Source organism: Candoia aspera, chromosome 4 (genome assembly GCF_035149785.1).
Source record: "Candoia aspera isolate rCanAsp1 chromosome 4, rCanAsp1.hap2, whole genome shotgun sequence".
In the NCBI taxonomy this organism is placed as follows: Eukaryota; Metazoa; Chordata; class Lepidosauria; order Squamata; family Boidae; genus Candoia; species Candoia aspera.
The window spans coordinates 115,790,238-115,810,137 of NC_086156.1; the positions used below are offsets into that span (position 1 = coordinate 115,790,238).

The window sequence follows — 19,900 nt, forward strand, 5'->3', positions numbered from 1 at the left end:
ACCCCTTCACACAAAGCATGCAGTTTTATTCCCTACCCCTGGCCGGTGGAATCCCTCCTCCTGTTCCCCATGGGATAGGTACCTGGGAGTTCACAGCCTATCCGAGACGCCTTAGATTCTGCAGGAAGTCCCCCCTTTGTTTATATCTCCCATTCCTCACTTTTTACCGCCCCCAGTCCCCTATTTATTCTTTTCCTTATAAGGCAGCTAGCCCCCTTGGAGTAAGTAGGTCGGGGTCGTGTCTGACCACAAAGCTCACTAGAACTGGTGTTGAGCATATTTTCAGCATCAGTTAGGCAGCTTCTTTCCTTAACACCTGTCAGCACAGAGATATTATCTTCTGCTCCCCTGGCCACATATTCCACATCCTTAATATACGGTCAAGCAATTCTAGCTACTAGAAAGCAAGCTTCAGTTAGCAAGTTACTGAGAAAGCAAGTCCCCCACCTGCAAAAACAACACCACTATCCCCCCGTTCTCACAATTCCCCCCTTTTCTTTTAATATTCTGTTGCTTTTTGCAGCTGTGTTGTTTGGAATAAAGGTACAACAGCTCCCCCCTAGCATTACGCAGACTCCCCCTTTCTCTGCCAACGGCATATCCAATGCCATCCTATTTTCCCAGGCTACTCTACCAGTGGCATCTAACTGTTCTGCAATACCTTTTACAGCATCTCTGGTATAGTCTATGAACCATTGTTGGTTATAATAGATGTAGTTGATCCAATCCACATTTTTGTTGGTTGTTACCCACCAAAATAGAAAGGATTCAAATCCTGCTAAAATTTGGTTTCTAGCTTTGAACTCATCCGGCACTCCCCTGGGTACTCCTACACACAACCAGCCATTAAGATATTTAGCCTGACAAGCTATTTTCTGAGTTAAAGCTATTAAGGTGTTAAATTCCTCACCCCCTTCAATAGTTGTTCATCAGTCCACTCGTGACTCAGGCGCCAGCCTATAAGGCTAACAAATCCAAACCAGTGGATTAACCGTAGTTCCATACTACAGGTAGGCTGGATTTCAGAATTGTACCCTAATCCCTTTTCATGTGGAAATAGAAATTCCCTATTGTTCTAAATTGAGTACATCTTCAAAGCTTCCCTTGAACCCTGTGACTCTCTTTTCCAGGTCCAGGGACTATTATGGTCATCCAAACTACAAGGTATTAGAAAAAAAGTTCAGGCGCATGGTGCGCCCTATTTCTTGGTCTTTCTGGGGCTGCACAGTCCAGTGTCCAGCAGTATTTGGCAACACCAGTGTCTTCCTTAGGGTTTTTCCCAACTCATTTGCCGACTCCCCTCCGTCTGGTTTAACTTGATTTCCAGACTTAAAAGGATGCGCCTGCTGTTCCGACAGTAGGGCTCTGTGTTCCTGTAGATAGGGAGACAAGGACAAGACTTGCGCAGATAACTGTTTCAAATACTTGCAGACAAATTTCCTCCCCATGGCATGCAGGTCTCCTGCTTCTCCACTAAGAATTTCAAGATAGAGTCACCCATCTCAAATGGACTGACTCCTAGTCTTTTCTTAGGAGCAATCCAGAGACTTTGTATTGTCACTAAAAGGGCCTGTGTCCATGTTGATCCTGCCTTTGGTCCTAGCCCCTCCAAGTGTCTTTTTAGCCTATAAAGAAAGCCTTTCACCCATTCTAAGAAACAGTTCACCCCTGGGCCACCCCCCTTTGGAGGTTCCCCTGGAGTTGAACTTGGTTGGTCTTTGGGTTGTCCTTTTGGCATACCACACATCTCTCACACACCCCTGTTTGGCTTTCAAAAAGATTCCAGGACAAAACAACACCGCTATCCCCCCTTTCTCACACCTTGGAATTCTGGGAGTTGTGGCTGTACATTTGTGGAGGGTGCCTAGCTGGAGATGGAGCGGAGCAGGTATTCACAGGAAAGCTATTGGAGCCCTTGGCGATCTGGGCTGCAAAAATCTGGCTCCCTGCAGACATGTGGGACTACAACTCCCAGCACCCCCTTAGGATTCCCTTGGAATTCTGGGGGTTGTTGCTGCGGAGTCTGGAGAGTGCCCCGTTGGAGATGGAATTCAGGGGAAAGCTAGATCCAGGCTACAAAAGTCTGGCTCCCTCCAGATGCATGAGGCTACAACTCCTGGCATCCCCTTAGCATTCTCTTAGAATTCTGGGAGTTGCCACTCCACAATCTGGAGGGCGCTGGGTTGGAGATGGACTGGAGCAGGAATTCAGAGAAAGCTGTTGGAGGCCTTGTAGATCCCGGCTGCAAAAACCTGGCTCCCTCCTGACTCATAAGACTACAACTCCCAGCACTCCCTTAGGTTTCTCTTGGAATTCTGGGAGCTGCCCCCCCACCCTCTGGAAGACGCCAGAATGGTAGCCTTTGCTGCTCCCACCCCTCCTAAGCCCCGCCCCCCACCCTCGCGACCAATCCTTTCTTTTCCCGCCTCTCTCTCGTCGGGTCGGAAAAAGGCGGGAAAGGGGCGTGCGCGCGGGCGGCCGCTCTGAAGCAGCGCCGTCTCCTCAGCCGAGTTACGTTAGGAGCCCGCAATGAAAACAAAATACCGACCAACGTGCCCTTAAATTAACGCACCTGCCGTGTGGCAGGAGGCGGCCTGCTTGGTCTCTCCCTCAACCCGGTGTCCCTCAGAATGGGCTGGACTTTAGTGCCCATCATCCTGGGGCCACGCTGGGGAGGATGGTAGTTGTAGTCCAGCAAGGAAGGAGCAGGGTTCCTTCTTTGGGAACGCCCAGCCATGAATTCGTGGGGGGAGCAAGTTTCCCCTCAAAATGCCCCCTGCCTTCCCTGCCACCGGGCTTCAATGGCGGCTGTGGGGGATGAACCCCATTTCTGGGCTGGCCCAAGGCAGGGAGTCCCAAAGGAGTGGAAAAGCCCCTAAACGGGGTTATAACCTTGTTAGAATCATGGTTCCCGCCTGGGCCGGACAGAACTGCTGAACTGGGGGGGATTTGAGGTTTGGGGAGAAAATGAATAACTAGGAACCTCCCACACTTCCTTATTTTCTAAGACTGCCCCAGTTGCTTCATTGATATATATAACTTTTTAGAGGATTAGGTGTGCCAGGTATTTTTTTCACTGATGGATCAAGCTTCAAAGTCAAGCTCTTCCGGGCAGGGAGCGGGTGGTTTGCAGCAAAATGAAATGGCTGCAATCTGAGGAGATCAAAATAAAAAAGCTAAATAAAATACCACGCTCCTACGTTAACTAATTCTACAATAGAATCCATACAAATACCAAACAATTCGTAAAATAACAAAGGAAATAAAACCCAATTCCAGATGGCATTCAGTTAATACCCAAAGGCCTCTACAGTAAATACATAATAAATAAAATGAACATTAGCATTAAAATGTAGCTATGCTTCTCTTAGGCAAAACAAAGAGCTTTTTCACTTTTTAAAGAGAATTTTAATGTAGATATTATAAATGCCATCCTCCTTTTTATTCTGTTTGCCTTTCAGGGAATCTTCCTTCCTTCCTTCCTTCCTTCCTTCCTTCCTTCCTTCCTTTTTTTCTCTTATTTATTAAAAAAACATTTCTTTTTAAATTTCTACATATACACTGCCAAATCAAAACCGACTCATGGTCGTTTATAAAATAATAAAAATGTCCATATCAGTTAAAACATCCATAGTAAATATAAATAAATCTAAAGCAGCAGTAACTAATCAAAATCATAGCAATGCAAGGAGAAATTAGAATAAAAGTGATAATGAAAAAAATCACCCCAAAACCAAACAAAATAATATCAACAATTAAATCAACATAGTTCAAAGCAAAGTAATTGAAAGATCTCTATAACCATTGAAATCCTCTTTGGAAGAGTTTCATCTTCAACCGTATAGGATCTATAGAGATCCTCCTGTGCCCCGAGCAACCCCATTCTCAAATGGACACTCATCCCCTTGTCCAGAGATTCCCACCACTGAAAGCACAATCCAGTAGTCTTATAAAGGGAATCCCATATAAATCCTCATTATTTTCATGCTGCTCCTGCCTTCAAATCACATTTGATTTGAAATGTGAAAGTCATCCTGGAGCCTCAATATGGCAAACAAAACACAGAAATCCTTGGCCTACTGCCCTAATCCATGATTAAATCACATATAAATGGTATCTATTCCCATTGATTAGATTGTAATTATCATAGTTTTAACAATAGCAGGAATGCTACGATGCTGCAGATTTGAGCAGCAGTTTTTGTGGTTTTTATATTAATGGACCCCAGCTCCCCCATCCCCCGCTGTATCTGGCATGCGTGTCCTTGCACCGAGCAGCACAAACCTTGGATTGAGCGTGCCCCAGTGCAAATACCTGGCTGTGAAGTCTGGACTCCATAGATCCCCTGATGCGTTCTTAGAAGAGTTTAAATGTACTGCTTCATTGTCGTTGGCAACCAGGCTTAAAGTCTACAGTTTTTCCCAACCTGGTGACTTCCAGATAATTGGATTTCAGTTCCCCTAATCCCTAGCCATAGGGACGTGGTGGCGCTGCGGGTTAAACTGCTGAGCTGCTGAGCTTGCTGATCGGAAGGTCGGTGGTTCGAATCCGCATGATGCAGAGAGCTCCCGTTGCTAGTCCCAGCTCCTGCCAACCTAGCAGTTCGAAAACATGCAAAAGTGGGTAGATGAATAGGTACCGCTTCGGTGGGCAGGTAACGGCGTTCCATGTAGTCATGCCGGCCACATGACCACAGAGGAAGCGTCTACGGACAAATGTCGGCTCTTCGGCTTTGAAACGGAGATGAGCACCGCCCCCTAGAGTCGGACACGACTGGACTTCATGTCAAGGGAAACCTTTACCTTTACCTAATCCCTAGCCAGCATGGCCAAAGGATTAGATTCAGAGATTATATACTAGCAAGCATAGTGGAGAAAAAAAGAAACCAAAGTACCAGGCTTGGCAAAACTACAATGTCCTTTCACACACTAATGTCAAAAGAATGAAGATCGTTGATGGTCATCAACCTCCAGTCAGAAATGGCAGTTAAGGAAGAAGAAAAATAATAAAATGGGAGAAACCCAACACCACTAGAGGATACTGGGTTGGGGAAGAAGCGGGATTCTACCATGAAAGGGATGCATCCTGCTGCCTGCGGCATGGTGGTGTTATGAAACTATTAACATGATGCAGAGATTTGATTTAGTTGATGCGTGGCAATTCATCCCAGGATCTGTACCTCCATTCTTTCCTTCCCTGCTATGATGGGTAGACATACTGACCATGGCTAGAAATGGAGCAAGATTGCATCCCTTCATACTTAGAATTTTTTCCCCTCATTTCCTTTGTCCTTTTAACTTCTCTGAAGTTCACATCATTTTCACAGAATGATGTTTTGTTTATTGCTTCACTGAAATCAATGGATCTTTACATTCGTAAATAGTGAGCGTGCAGTGGGCAAGTGGCTGGATCTATTGGCCTGGTGAAATTGTGATGACCCTTTGTCAGCTCATGCAAGGCCAGATTGTAATACTGATATACTGGTGGTGATGATGTTGATGTGCTACTCTTTCTGTCTTCTTTTTCTTCTTCACCTGCTCTTTCTTTTAAAGGAAGAGTATGTGGGTATTTAGTTAATTAAAATATTTTTATTCTACTTTCCATAAAAGAGACTAACATAGTCAAAATGTAATCAATTTACTAATGCAACCACAGTCTTTGATACAAATGTATCCTTCCATTGCTTATATCCTCTCCACCAGTCTCTCATAGGGTAGGAATGCTCTACCTTTAATGGTGTCCAATCCACTTGCCCTTTTAAATGCCTGTTTGTCCCTCTACTTCTTTTCCCCCTCCATCTTTATAGCATATTTTAATTTATATCACCCTTCCACTCTACTGTTCCATCCATCCAACACTTACAGTTCTTTCTAGAAAACAGTATGACATATCCTTTTTCACAACAGAAGCTGAGAAAACCCTGCCTTGCCTATCCATCTTGTATCATGGATTGGTTTCACTGCAATCAATGCTTCAGCCAAGAAAAATCTGACTTTAGCGTCACTAGCTGCGGACACATATTTTGCCAAAAATGTGCTGGTACAGGTAAGTATGAAATGGACTTTTCTACCTTAGAGGTTTTTTTCTGCCACCCAGCACAAAAGAAGTAAAATGTCAAAGAAGTAAAAATGAAGTCTCCTTCAACTGAGCCTGACTTTTGATGACCTCTCAGGCACATTTGTGTCATTTCCTTGGTAACAGTACAGAAGTACTTCTGGGATATTTTTCCAGCGTTCTAGTCTGGTCTACAACTCTTGAGATTTCTGGTGGTCTCCTGTCCAAGTAACATCCAGCCCCAACCTTCCACCCCATTTTAGAGATCAGCCAAAATCAGCTAAAGGAATCCCCATATAAAGAAGAGCATGGCATGGGTTAGAAATAGAGAGCATGTTAAGGTTGCAAGTAGCTTCTGGAATCCATGCAAACTGTAAGTGATGGAAGGGCTAATGTGATATTTAATTAACTGTATATTCAGACATTTGCAGTAGTAATGATCTTACATGTACAAATACCCTGCACAAAAATCACTAAAACAATTGTGGGTTATCAATCATATTAGTTTCTGGCATCCTACTTATACGTTGTACATGTAGTTTTCAGACATATTTTGCATTCATATACAAGATAAATCCTTCTAGGAAGGTTTAGCCCTTAACAGTTGAAAAAGCAAGAGGTCAGAAATAATATAACAATCCTTTTAAAGAGAATCTAAACATTTCAAAAGCTGGCTCATAATTTTAGAAACCTCATCCATTGTGCAATTTCAGACAATACTATATATGAAAGATTTCAATGTCATATTAAAACATTTTACATTTTAATCTTGGCAGATAAATGCCCTTCTTGTGGAACAAGCTGCAAATATTTGTCTCTAAAAGATAATGTAAGTTCTGGCTTCTGTAAGAAAAATTCTTACCTTTTTTTTTTTCCTTTTTGGTGTCTCTGAACTCTTTATCTCCCAACCAGTTTAGACTTTATTTCCCAACCAATTCAGTGAATGTAAGAAATACTGAAATTATAAAAAGCAAGAAAACCAAATAGTGAGTAGGATTTTAAAAAAAATACGGTCTGAGTCTTAAACAATGAGTTTAATAGACCAGTGAAGGTAGGAGAAAGTTGATAAATATTAATTTATAAGAAGCCAAACAAAAGAAAAGTTTCCTGAAAACCTGAGAATGATTTATTATGTACTTCCATTTGTAAAAGTAATTTCAGCTACCTGGCAATAGGGATCTCATTATGTATTCCAATGATATTATGGAGAAACATATTCATACTGCTCAGCAATGTTGTGCCCTGAATTACATGGAATCAGTCACTATATCTTAGTCTAGCCTACTTATGAGGGCATCTATAAAGCTAAAAGGGAGAGAGAAAAAATGATTTTTTAAAAAAGTATTTATTTCAGTATATTTTTCCTGCTCTTTTTTCAATTAGCCAATGGTGGTATTCTTAATCAATAGTACCTTCAGCTCCTTGGAAGAAATGCAGGAGAAAATCTACTGATATTAGTAAAAATTTAAAAAATCCAAAATCATACACACAAGAACTCAGATTGACAGAGTGGCTAGACAGAGATAATTCAATCAGTGAAATGATATTGGAAACTTGATATTTCAGATAATCTACACAATCAATGAAATAAAATCTGAATATTTCAATGTGTTGAGCCTTTTAGATTATAAAGAATTTAGCCCTTATCTCCCCTTTGTCTACTTTTCTGGCCTTCAGATGAAACAAGAAGAAAAGAAGTTTTTCAAAAACCCTGTTGAAACAGCACTCAACTATATTGCTCATATCTCTCAGGTAAGAAACCATTTGGCATTATATACTGATAGATTGTAGTTCCTAAAAAAGGGGGACAGTGATTGAAACAGTTAAGAAACACAGCAACAAAGAGTTAATTTATAGTATTTTTTCAGGAAAGTTAATGTATCTTGAAGAAAGGGAAATAAGATATGTAATACTGAAATTACCCTGACCCCTTAAGGTGTTTGGAGGTATATCCATCCATGAAGGAAAACAATGAGGACCTAATTTCTTAGTCAAACAAGACAGACATTTTCCCTAAAATTAAGATGCATTTTACCCCTTTTCTAATAGCTGTTACATGATGGAGGAATGATCCAAGGTCCACTAGAGGACTGGTTAATAACCCATCTGGGGAAAGGTTAATAATAATTGCCAAGTAAGCTAATTACTTACAATAATAAATCTAGATAAAAGAGCCAGATAAATATTGTGAGAGGCTAGTTAATCATCAAAGAAAGTTACAGCAGAATCAGCAACACCTGAGCATTAAAATCCACCATGATCATCATCATCCTAACCCCATCTCTTAAACTAGATAGCCTAGCACTCAGATGAAGAGGAGGGGAGGACCCTTTAAAGATAAGATGGAATGGATCTGTATTGTATTCTATATCCATTCAATAATTGTTTTTATTTATTTTCTCACAATTAAATCACTTAACTGAACGTAACAAAGTTTCCAGCTATTCTCCACTAGGACCAAGAAAATGGGCAAACCTATTAGCTTGTGTCCAGTATTCTCCAGTTCTAGGATCCTCTGATAAAGACAGTCCAGTATTCTGAAGTTCCAGGATCCTCTTATAAAAGACAGACCACCCTTACACAGAAAATGACTGGAGGCGACAAAAATCTTTCCTTTTTATGTTTGTTCAACCCCAGCTCTAAGTGCTAGACTGCTATCAAAGATACCATATAATCTTGCTTCTCGTAATAAAAGTTTGACCTCAAAGGGACTAAAGAAAGAAGGGATGGCTGAGAACAGCACTCTGTAATTACACAAGAAATAACTCTTCTTGTTATCTCAGTAACTTGGTCTGAGAGGAAAAAAAGCAAGCTCAGAGAACACCAAGAACTCAAAAATTGAACCCTGAGGGTGATACACACACACACACACACATGCAGATACTGGTTTAGATAACATCACTTTATTTTCATTCATTCACATGAGTGTTGATACATCACATTTTAAAATAGGAATTTCCTAGCGTCGTTTACAAAAAATAAAAGTATGGAAGTATCATAAAATGAATTACAACAGTGATAAAACAGTCATTGCATCCCTTATTTTAAACCATTAAAGGCCTGAGAAAAACAAAGGGCTCCCCCTGCTGATGAAAAAAACTGCAACATAACCACCGAGTGAGCACCATATGGGAGGGAATTCTGAAAGTTGGAAAAAAGTGAGGTTTTTGTGTCCCAAGTAAAGATAAAAAATTCTGATGGACAAATACTTTAATTGCTGCATTTCTGTTGTTCTCAGGGAGTTATTTATTTCCTACTTCTTTCTCAGCCTAAAAATAGCTTTGCACGCCCATTATTTCAATATTCTAGGTAGTTGTTACATTTGCATAGCAGGCACCCGTGTTTAAGTTACTATAGTTTTTAGTTCAGGGTTATGACATGTTTTCCTAATGCACTATGACTGAGCTGTAGTCAGTTGCTACTTATATCTCATAAGTTACTTTCTCTCTATAAATCAGGCACGCAGTTGCCTAAAGCACAGCGACAAGCAAAAATGACACTCATGCCAGATGTTCAAATACAGTAGGCAGTCTGTATTTACTTTTTCCTAGAGATCCCCTTTACTAAATCCAAAAGCTAATTCTTAATTTCTCATAGTTTAAAAACAGTTTTGGGGATAACTGAGAAGGAAACAGGCAGGAAACGTAGTCTGAGACAATGTTCACTGTAATAAATTGATTAGACGTTCTCAGGAGGAATGGTGCTCCAGAGAAGGCCCACTCTGTAGGGATTAGTCCAGTGCCATCCACGTAGAAGGGATATCTTCTACTCTGAGCGATGCACTGAGACTTGAAAGGTTCCACATGCTGTTTCTTATCTCCCTAGGCGAGTTGGAGTCATCAGACCGATGCTGGATTTCCTTGAAATCCACTCTTCTCACTGCCTCTGGGTCTTCTTTCTAGGTGTGGACATTCCAGAAGAGCCAGATGGAGCTGCTGGTCTCTTTCTACAAAAATAATGCTTCAAAAGCTGAAGGAGCACTCAAGCAAGCTCTGCACAAACTAACTATCCAGGAAAAGTGAGATATGCAGGTTGTGCTCACATAACAAAGGAAAACAGTATAAATATGTTTGCACAACACAGTATGACTACTGAATCATCCTGTTCTCTGAGGGGGTCATGTAGCACACTGAACATACTGTATATTGACCAAATAAGCTGCTTCATACAACACCCTAAGCCACAAGAAGAACCTAACCAAGATTCAAAATAAATAAGCTTGGCAGGTTGTACAAATACAGCGGCTAAGTCTTCCATGGACCTGCTTAGCACAGTGTGTGAATGAAGCCTGTCAGCTGTATCTGTAAGGATTAGCAAAGTTAATGTGATTCTACTAACAAGGTCCAGTTTCATATTCTCACTCCATTAAGAATCTTACTGGTTGATCAAAGGTCCATCGTGTCTTCTTCGGTCAACCTACCACACTGGGCTGTTCACTTAAAATATGGAAACTGTTTTTTCTGTTCCTATATCCAGAAAGCCATTCCTTCCCTTTCCCTCTCCCTCAAAGGAAAGTCATTGGAGATATCCTTCCGTTGTTGTAATCTGTGAAAAGAAATGGTTGTTTTATTTTTGTTGGAGTAAGAACTGTGGTATGCAACTAGGACTACATACTTTTCTAAAGAAGACTCCAGGCTTCTGCTCCCTTCTGATATTAGCCATTAGATGTTAAAACATGTTGATAATTTGTGAAGTGAAGCTAATAGCTTGCATGGCCCCAGAGGCAGATCTCCTACCTTTGTTCTCATCACTGCTAAAGTGTTCTCTAGTGGGCTCTAAAGCATCAAGGCATATTATCACCTGCTTTCTGTTTCTCTTACCTGCCACTCCCATATGTAGAGAACTAGAGGCAATTCAGAAGGAGAATAGGGAGCTGAAGAAGAAGTACTTCAGCTTGAAGGTAGGAAGTTTGGCGGAAGCAAATTATATTTTTCCCTTATCTGGTTCTTGACACCCTCTGCTGGCGGCCATGAGGCCTGCTCCTCTACTTATCTGTCTAGAAGGAAGAGCAAATCAAGCCCCTTTGCCTGTTAGGGGCCCAGCTGTTTACCACAAACCCTTCCTCTTCTCTCAACAGGCTTTTCCAAGACACCACCAAGGTAGCAGGTCAGTGTGTCTGTTCTGTCCTTTTGAAACATTCATCAGGATCGGCAGCCCACGAAGTAGAGGCAGTAAGGGATCTTCATGGCAAGATGAGGGAGCTGGGTCTTGAGCCGTAGGGCAGCACTGAAACCACAGGACCAAAACAACAACAACAACAACAACAACAACAACTTCTGGGCCAATGTTTATGGGGGTGGGGAGGAGGAGTTATATTAACTGATCAAATTCATTTTAATTTGATGCAGAAACAGCACCCCAAGGCCGGTTGCCATCACTCCCCCATCACAGACAGGTAGAGAGATAAGGATCCTGAATCACTTCACTTGGCTCAGGGTAACATTTTGTGGATGCGCATGTATGTGCATGGACAGAAATATATAGATGCTTGCCTGATAGAAAAAAATACTGTGCGTACATAAAAAACTGCATGTCTCTGAGGCTGATGTAGGACATGGACAGATACTAGAGAACCCCTGACCTGTTGGGTCATTGTTTCAGAAATATTTCCTTATCAGGTTCCTCAACGCTTCCAACAGTGGCAGAGCTTCTAATGTACTGCCTTCACTGGAAAAGTTCTTAAAAATTCAGAGAGATATTCAGAGATGTATCTGCCTTGAAAATAGCCCATGTCATTCATATTGAACTGTATAGCCCAGTCAAACATCAGGAGTTAATCACAGGAAATGTTTTATGGCATTTCGTATTATGTTATAAAATGTTTTCTGATCATTTTTATGTCATAAAATGTTTTATAAAAGTTGCAAAATTTCAATTCCATGGGAGTCATGGGTCCTGGATTTTGGATGCATTCTGTAAGTTAGCGCACTTGAGGTACCTTGGTTCAAAAATTGTTGCCCTATGATGTACCGTTTCGCCCAGTTAAAGGTTATAAACAAACAGACAGGAGCGTTTTAGGAGTATATAGATAAGATTTCTTGCTGTCTCAGGCCAACATATACCTCTAGCAGAGTTAACTGTGACTACATAGTAACTCACTACCTCATACTTTACAGTTACACCACAACCAATTTTCCAGCGTTCCAGTGAGGTGGTCAGGTAAGTACATGAAGAAATATTTTAGTTACGGGTGATTTACACTGTTGATAGTTTCCACCAAAAACTCTTGGGCAGTTTTTGTAGAAACTATCAAATACAGAAATAAATAATTTGGCATGCTGCAAAGCAAAATCCCACATTCTAGTATACCTCTTACAGAAGTATCTTGGGACCACACAAAAGTCGCAGGAGGATGGTAAAAACATCCTGAAAGACTAGTTTGTTTTCTGGCAAAGGGTATTTTTGGGCTACAGCTACCATTTTATGAACAGGCAAGTCTCCCAAGCAGCCACAATTCTAAGTGTGTTTCAGGTCCTGAAAGATTGTCTACTCCTGCTTTAGGTAAGAGAAGAAACAGCCTTTTCTTCCCTTAGAAAAATCAGCATTCCATTTCCGTATCTTAGAGTCTCCTTGCTGGGACCATAGTCCCTTCAGTCCAGTTCCCTCACACAAAATTTGAGTATTATACTTAAAAGGCCATGCATGGGCACCGTGCATCTGCTTGCACACCCCTTTAGCTTTTCTAGTGACTGCTCCCTGACACGTTGTGCCTCTTTCACAGGCGCTCGTCTTCTATGGATTCCATCTCTTCCAGAGTCAGCCATCTACCCAGCTGGCAGGTTAGTTTCTGCCAGTGCTTTCTTTTGCCAGGAAAATAAATAATGGATATATTGCTTTTCCATGCAGTCATTTCAAGTAGTTTTGATAATAAAGATCCACTGATACTATCTGCCCAACTGAAAAGCTCACTTTGGACACAAAACGTTTTGGGCTAAAATGTGTGCTTGGTTGCACCTGGCTTGGGCGGAACTACTGTTTCCTTAGCAAGAGAACAGCAGTAATATGGTTGAAAAGGAGGTTTCACTGGGAGTTCTGAAAGCCCAAAACTGTCTTATCTGCAAGACTCAACAAAAAACAATTAACAATGCTAGATCTAAGATGTCTTTGAATATTTTGTTACCCTTTTAGTATGAAAATTCCTTTTAATTTTTTCTCTTTTATTCAGCATGCCACAAGAGCCACCAGAATGACCCCAGCTGTCTCTACAAATGGTAAGAATTTATCAGCAAACAGTAAATTCCTGCCATATTTAGGCTTGTGGCACCACAGAACCAAGGGTAACAAAATCAAGAATCTTGCATGGTATCAGTTCTACAGACAAGGGTCACTTCACAACTTAGTATTTGGAATACAGTTTATTCAGTGCTGAAGAGGAATGATGTTCTATCTCTATAACGAACAAAGTAATTTCTCTCTGATCTAGTCCTCCCCTTGGATACCCATTTCCCACATGCCCACCCTTACACTTCCTATCGCCTTTCCGTGTGCTCTCCACCATTCATTTCAGGTGTAACACCTTTACATTCTATTTGGCAGCCACTCCTTCTCCAGCCTCCACTCAGAGTTTATTCTACGGGTGAGTCAGGGAAGGGGGGAAGGCCTTGATGGTGGTGTTATATAGCCATATAAAAGTTATGCATTTAGTGTTGTCTTCCACAGTAACCAGGACTTGTGTCACTCTTCCCTCCTTTGTTCCTTTTAGGGCCTCTCCTTCCTCTTCCCACACCCCCAGCTTCAATGTCTTCAGTCTGCAAACCCCTATGGCAAGACTAAGCCAGAGTGCTAATAACACTGGGCAGCCACAGGAAACTCCATACTTCAATCTCAGCATCTTTCCTGGTGAGGAAAGAGTTCCTCTTTGGCTAATACACATTTATTCCGTATTCTTTTCCTGCAGTAACACAGCACCATTATCAATGCATGCTATAATCCTCTGTAGCCAAGTTGGTACAGCAATAATGACCTGTCACATATATTGTACTTAACCATGTGATTTGGTTGTGATCTAGCTTCCTGTGTGAACTTGGTCATAATGATTTGTAAATAACAATAGTGCATCATCTAAGGCCTAAGGACTGCATGTGAACCCAAAGCATTAGATTTAGCTTGGGTGACTCCTGAAGTTGTCACTGAACAACAGTGTTTAAGATAACAGAAGGGGAACCATAAATACACATTAAATGTATTTTCTTTTAAGTAAAATTAAAGCTTATATATTTTTTGTCCTAACCTCCCTCACTTCTTTGTCCTAGTCTTCTTTTCTTTTAGTGCATGGCTCTCAACCCCTCCCCCAAATAGTATATTGTGCGATTTTAAACCCTGGTGTTGATTATGTGTTCCAGGATGGTTAGACAGACTAAGGCTTAGCATGAAATACAAATCCAGTGTTCGACTAAGGTGTTAGGATAACCCTTGGATTCCCACATAATTTACCCTCCAATGTTCAGTTTCCTATTGCTTTTGTTTTACAGACCCGACAGGAGGTCCTGCGCCAGACCACCGCAACACTGAAAGGCTGCGCCCCATACAGGTAAAAGACAGATTGTAGACAGGGAGTACAGACTCAGAAAAAGCTTCAACTGAGATATTTCAATGCTTTTCTTTTTCTGTGATTCTCAGCTGGGATTCACTCCTAACTCTACACCATCCTTTCCCCACAGGTAAGTGGGACCCACTTGGATTTTTAATTCTCTCCCTTTCATATGCTACATAACAGAGCTTTGTGAAAGACTATGAATATAATCCATATCCAGGTGAAAACATGGCTCTTCTCCCTCCCAACTGGCTCTAGTCCAAGTTTTTAGTTTTCATCACCCCTGCCAAGAACAGTAAGATGCACTAATATTGAAAATGTTGCTGTTAAAACAAGTGCTAAATTGGGCTGTTTTGCTGATTTCATTAAGTATCAGCTTTCCTTTTGAGAAGCTTAACGGCAGCATCCAAAGAAACCAAGTCCCAATTTTTCCTCATTCCTTATGTCTTCTCTTAAACTAAAATTGTAGTACAGTAGACCCTCAGTTAACCGGCACCCATGGGGATTGGTAGATGCCAATAAATGTAGTTCCTGGTTGCTTGAGAGTTACTATTAAACCCTAATACCCACTAGATGGCAGCAGAGAGATACAGATCCTTGCTTGAGAGTGCCAGGGTTGTTTTTTTTCTGGTTCTTTGAGAGTGCTGGTTTTTTTCTGGTTCTATTTTTGTGCCAGTTGCTTGAGTTCCAGTTAACTGAGAGTCTACTGTATGTTAGAAATGCATTACTTACCATAATCAAAAGTTAGAATATAATTTTGTTGAACAAAACTAAATAGTGATCAGAGCTTAATACAGTACTAAACTGGGAAGACTGGCTCCATGCAACTAGCTAATTGTGCTTTTTCACAGGTATTCATCCATCAGCCAAGTCCACCAGCAATAATGGGGATGACCAAAGCACCTCTTCTCTTAACCATTGACATAACGGGCAAGATAGACTCTCTGCCCAGATTTTTTATACTATAAATTCTTTGAATATTTGAGCCTGGTTAAAAAGCAACCCATTAGTAATTGATTTGTGCCATTAGGGGACATTGTTTTGATTAAGATTCTGTTTTAATGGTTTTTGTTACTTGAGGTAAGCCACTCAGAGTTGTTTGAAGCTGACTGGTTGGTATACAAACCATAGTAAATAAATATATAAATAAAATTCTTAATTATACAGCACAAAATCTGTTTATGTTATTTAGCACATGTGACATAATTTTAAAATAAATCCCTATAAAGTCTTTGTTTGAGGAAAATGGCTAAAACTAGCTGGTGAACTTGGCTGTAGCCTTATTGATATACAGTGTTTTAACTTTCAGTTATTACACTTTAAGTAACCTGTGGGTTCTAGCTCCAATCTTTAGATTTATTTGCTAAGAAGAAAATGTTATCACATTTTATGTTCTCTAAGCTAAAAAGCTTTGTGTAACTCCAAGATGAAATATTCAAACAATTTGATCCAGGTTGCACGTAATATAGGATTATTTTATTTGCAACCAAGACTGCTTCCCAGACTGAAACGTAACCGGTAAACCTTAAAAAAGACTATTCTTACAAAGAGGAAAAAAGACAGATATAATTTAGTGAACATAATTATCTATTAATTCATGGCCATTTATTGAGTAATCAATACACAAATCAGATTGTTCTGCTTAGTTCCATTTTGGACAAGTTACAGACTCTGAACTTTTCGCTAAGTGCAGTATAGTCCATGTACCACCTTCTCTTTATCTAAGGTTGATTAGCTTATTTCAGTACTTTTAGATTTTCTTGCCTGGAGAGGCAGATGCTATTTTTGTAGAGATTCTATTAAAAAAAATGAAAATGAGATGGAATAAATAGAGTTTTTAAAATACAGATGTTAATCTCCCCCTGTCTAGTCTTTTACCTCTTCATACTTCCACAAACCTCCAAATTCATCTTTACCTTCACCCCTTTCAAATTAATCTCAAAAGCTATTCTCAGAACATATGGGTTTATCTTCCCCTCAATCAGGGGATAGTGAGTTTGACAAATGAAAGGAAGATACCAAGTGATCAGCAGTGTTTTCCAATATTCGCAATTCTTTCACAAGAGACCGCCCTTTTTATCTCACTATACTGTATCTCTAAATGGCATTCAGTTTACTACATCAACCAACTAATACAGAATAGATATATGACCTGAAAGGAGGACATTGGATGGCAGGGAAAGCTGGGGAATCAAGGCACTAATGGAACAAGGAAAAGAGACCAGAACAACTAAGAAAAATGATGTGAAAGTCACATGATGAGCAAGACCATCAAGAACAGATGTTAGAAGATGTACCAAAAATATTTTTTTTAAAAAAAGGAAACAGAGAATGGAAATGGAAGATAAATGATGAAGTATTAATTTGAATAAAACATTTACAATCACCATCTTAAGTACCAGTCAAGAAACTGATGTCTTTAGTCCCAACTTATCTGGAAGGCATGAAAACAGGAAAGATAACCTTACTCTGTCTTCTACATTTCTTTGATCTGAAAGAACTGGCTTATAAAACAACACACAAGCACTGGCAAGCAAATAATTACTTAAACTGTTCCTTCACTCAGGAGAATAAAATATATGGTTGATGTATGACCTTAGACTAGTCAAATATTATGTATGACTTTCATGGAATTTGAAAAAGGGGCTGCCTGGAAAGGGCCAAATCTCTGCAACTCTGGCAATGAACGATCCGACTTCTAATCTAGAAGGAAGAATAAAAATAAATACATGAATTGGAACAAACAGAATCAAGACAGGTACAACCAAGGGTAAGTGAAAAATGTTTGCCTTTCAAGCCTTATTATAATGGGAAAAAGTAACAGATTTATAGTCGGGCAGTGTTGGGCTTCAGGATTTAGTAACCGTAGTCTATACAACAAATTTATAATTAATGAGAAGGAAAAAATGAAGTATGATTCTAGAGGAAACCAATATGAAATCTAGAAACGCAATTAACAGATCAAAGTTTTACCAAAGAAATAATGTGTGACCCAGCAGATTACTGAAGGGATTCATATTATGGCCACTCGCATCTAAAGGGTTGGAAGCCTCATTTCTAATACCATCTTGATTCTGACTGAATGGAAATAGAACAATTTTTGCATTTAAATTCAGAGGCTCAAAGGAAAAAAAACCAAGGTTCTAGAACATAAAGGGTGTGGGGCATTGCTAACAGCAAGAAATGGTTGGAGTAGAAACCTTGCTCCCAATATTTACTAATTTCTCTCTCTGCTCCTTCCACATGCTCATCTGAGAAGTCCAAAATCTCTAGCATCCACGCAAAAGCTCTAAGCAGTCCAGTCTTCGTCATCCTCATCCTCATCTTCCACATCCTCATCCTCTTCATAATAGTCTTCATCCTCCGCCTTTATCAATGCTGCTGCCACCTCCTCATCTACCTCATCCTCATCTCCCAAACACACTTCTACCTCGCAGGGTGCTGGCAAATGTGAGTGAAACCACTTCAACACTTGCTCCGCTCCCATTCCTGATTTATGGCAGAGCATTGGCAAGTCACTCTCCTGCAACTGCACATGCGTGGCCCAATAGTGTTCCAGTGGGCTTGTATCCGGATGGTTTGTATACAGCTGAGGAGGCGGCCCTGAGGAAGCAGGCCCTGGGCTCTGCCCTGCATTGTCCCGAAACCATTTCAGCTGCCCATGTTTCAGGGCGTAACGCGTGTCTCCAAACCACTGGATGATCTCTGCTCGTGGCAGCCCGGTTATCTTCTCCAGCTCGTGATAATCCTCTCTCCTGGCCCACTGCTGATGAAGGAAGAAGGACTTCAATATATCCAGCTGTTCCTTGGTCTTCCGCCTAGGTTTCCGTAAAACATCTGGCAAAGAACCCAAAGCGCGCTGGTCGCTGACAGAGTACTGATGGTTCAGATGGCTGTATGAGTCAGCAATGTTGGTGGCAACTCTAGAGGAGGATGGGGCCACTTTAATGGAAGAACCCAGTGGAAGAATCACGGGGTGATGCCCACCGTTTACTGCAGGTGCAATGGGCTCAGCTGGCTGCCGGGATGCTGCGGGGAGGCTCCATGCCGTAGTGTGAGAATTCTGGAATTTATAATCCAGGCTGATAGTTGTGATGGGTGGATAAGCACCAGAAAGAGTCTCTTTGGTATTCTGAAAATTCACAATGATCCCTGAAGGTTCACAATTTTCCTGAGGTTTCTTATGGTGGGACGAGGCATTTTCCTTCAGTTTCCAAATGTCCTGAGTGATCCTCCCAAGTTCTCTTGTTTCTTGAGCTGTACTATAGTGATTTAAGGAAGTTACGGAAGATTGCTGGTTCTCTGGATATTTACTGGAGTAGTGCAGAGAGTGGGGAGCCAGCTGGTGGTACGATGGGCTTTTACAAGTTTGGTGCCAGGAGTCACTCTCATTCGCAGTCAACAGGCAGCTAAAGTGAAGTTGGTCCTGGTGGTAGATGAGACGGGCACGAGTCTCTTCGATTTCCTCGGCGCTCCAGCTGATGCCACAGCGCAGCCGCTGTGCCATGAACCAAGCCTTCACCTTCTCCATGTGCAGGCCGTGACGCAGGCAGAGCAAAGCCAGGTCAGAAAGGCTGGGATATGGGAAATAGCTGAATGTTTGCAGCAGGTGCTGGTTACCATCAAGGTCGCTGGTTTGGGCTGCCTGAGTCCACACCAGCTGGAGGTCCTCGGAGATGGGCGGCAAGCAGATCAGACCCGGGGGCGAGCCGAGGCAGCCAGAGGCATCTTTGTTGGGGGGCATGGCTGCCGTCACCGAGAAGACGACTTCTCTCTTTGGGAATCAGCTTCGGCTTTTCAGAAGACCTGGAGCAAAGGGAAAAGGGACAGGGCCAAAAATACATAAAGTGCAGGAGAAAACATAAGAAGAGGCAGCACATACAGTAGTAAGTAAATGAGGCAAGGATCAAGCAAACCGAGGAGGATACAGAGAAAAGGCGAGCGCGTTGCTTTGGAGAGACAAATGCATTAGTACCTCACATCCATTGCTCCCTCTGGTAACAACCCGGCATCCGGGCACTGCAACTTCACTCCGCAGGCGATAGCTCACGTAACTGAGCACTCTCCTGTGGGAAACGGGCCCTGCACACAGAAAACTGTCGCTGGCCAGAGAGCAGACTTCTCGCCTCGTCTCAGATTTCTACGGGCTCGACTTTGAGGAGGGAGATGCAGAGAAGCATCCAGTCACACGAAGCTCTTTTCCCCCCCTTAGTATTAATTGTTCAAGGTACAATTAACTCCATACACTGGAAACATGAAGCTCCTTCGTTGCCCAGGGAGGCCCCATCCAGACCCTGGTTCTGCAGCTCTGGA

At 41.5% G+C, this 19,900-nt stretch overlaps 2 protein-coding genes across 2 annotated transcripts; one reads left to right on the forward strand and one right to left on the reverse strand.

Annotated features, from left to right (window-relative positions):
* The first annotated feature begins 5,852 nt into the window (after positions 1 to 5,852).
* Positions 5,853 to 16,434, forward strand: RNF212B (ring finger protein 212B). Its single transcript, XM_063301564.1, has 15 exons — positions 5,853 to 6,045; positions 6,831 to 6,883; positions 7,732 to 7,806; positions 9,957 to 10,072; positions 10,894 to 10,954; positions 11,132 to 11,160; positions 11,403 to 11,449; positions 12,171 to 12,213; positions 12,776 to 12,833; positions 13,220 to 13,265; positions 13,591 to 13,630; positions 13,757 to 13,893; positions 14,526 to 14,584; positions 14,674 to 14,714; positions 15,439 to 16,434. Exons 1-15 carry the CDS (start codon positions 5,883 to 5,885, stop codon positions 15,470 to 15,472), a joined length of 1,002 nt encoding a protein of 333 aa, XP_063157634.1. The 5' UTR covers positions 5,853 to 5,882; the 3' UTR covers positions 15,473 to 16,434.
* On the reverse strand, positions 16,171 to 19,677 carry HOMEZ (homeobox and leucine zipper encoding). Its single transcript, XM_063301562.1, has 2 exons — positions 19,563 to 19,677; positions 16,171 to 19,393 (listed from the first exon to the last, which is right to left on the reverse strand). The coding sequence occupies exon 2, from the start codon at positions 19,329 to 19,331 to the stop codon at positions 17,877 to 17,879; it is 1,455 nt and encodes a 484-aa protein (XP_063157632.1). The 5' UTR covers positions 19,332 to 19,393; positions 19,563 to 19,677; the 3' UTR covers positions 16,171 to 17,876.
* Between the last annotated feature and the right edge of the window lie 223 nt (positions 19,678 to 19,900).

Excerpts from the sequence above, each read along its gene's own strand:
- HOMEZ (XM_063301562.1), bottom strand. The coding sequence starts at position 19,331 with ATGCCCCCCAACAAAGATGCCTCTGGCTGCCTCGGCTCGCCCCCGGGT.
- RNF212B (XM_063301564.1), top strand. The coding sequence starts at position 5,883 with ATGACATATCCTTTTTCACAACAGAAGCTGAGAAAACCCTGCCTTGCC. Across the intron at positions 12,834-13,219 it reads GCCATCTACCCAGCTGGCAG|CATGCCACAAGAGCCACCAG; the intron begins GTTAGTTTCTGC and ends TCTTTTATTCAG. Across the intron at positions 13,894-14,525 it reads CAATCTCAGCATCTTTCCTG|ACCCGACAGGAGGTCCTGCG; the intron begins GTGAGGAAAGAG and ends TTTGTTTTACAG.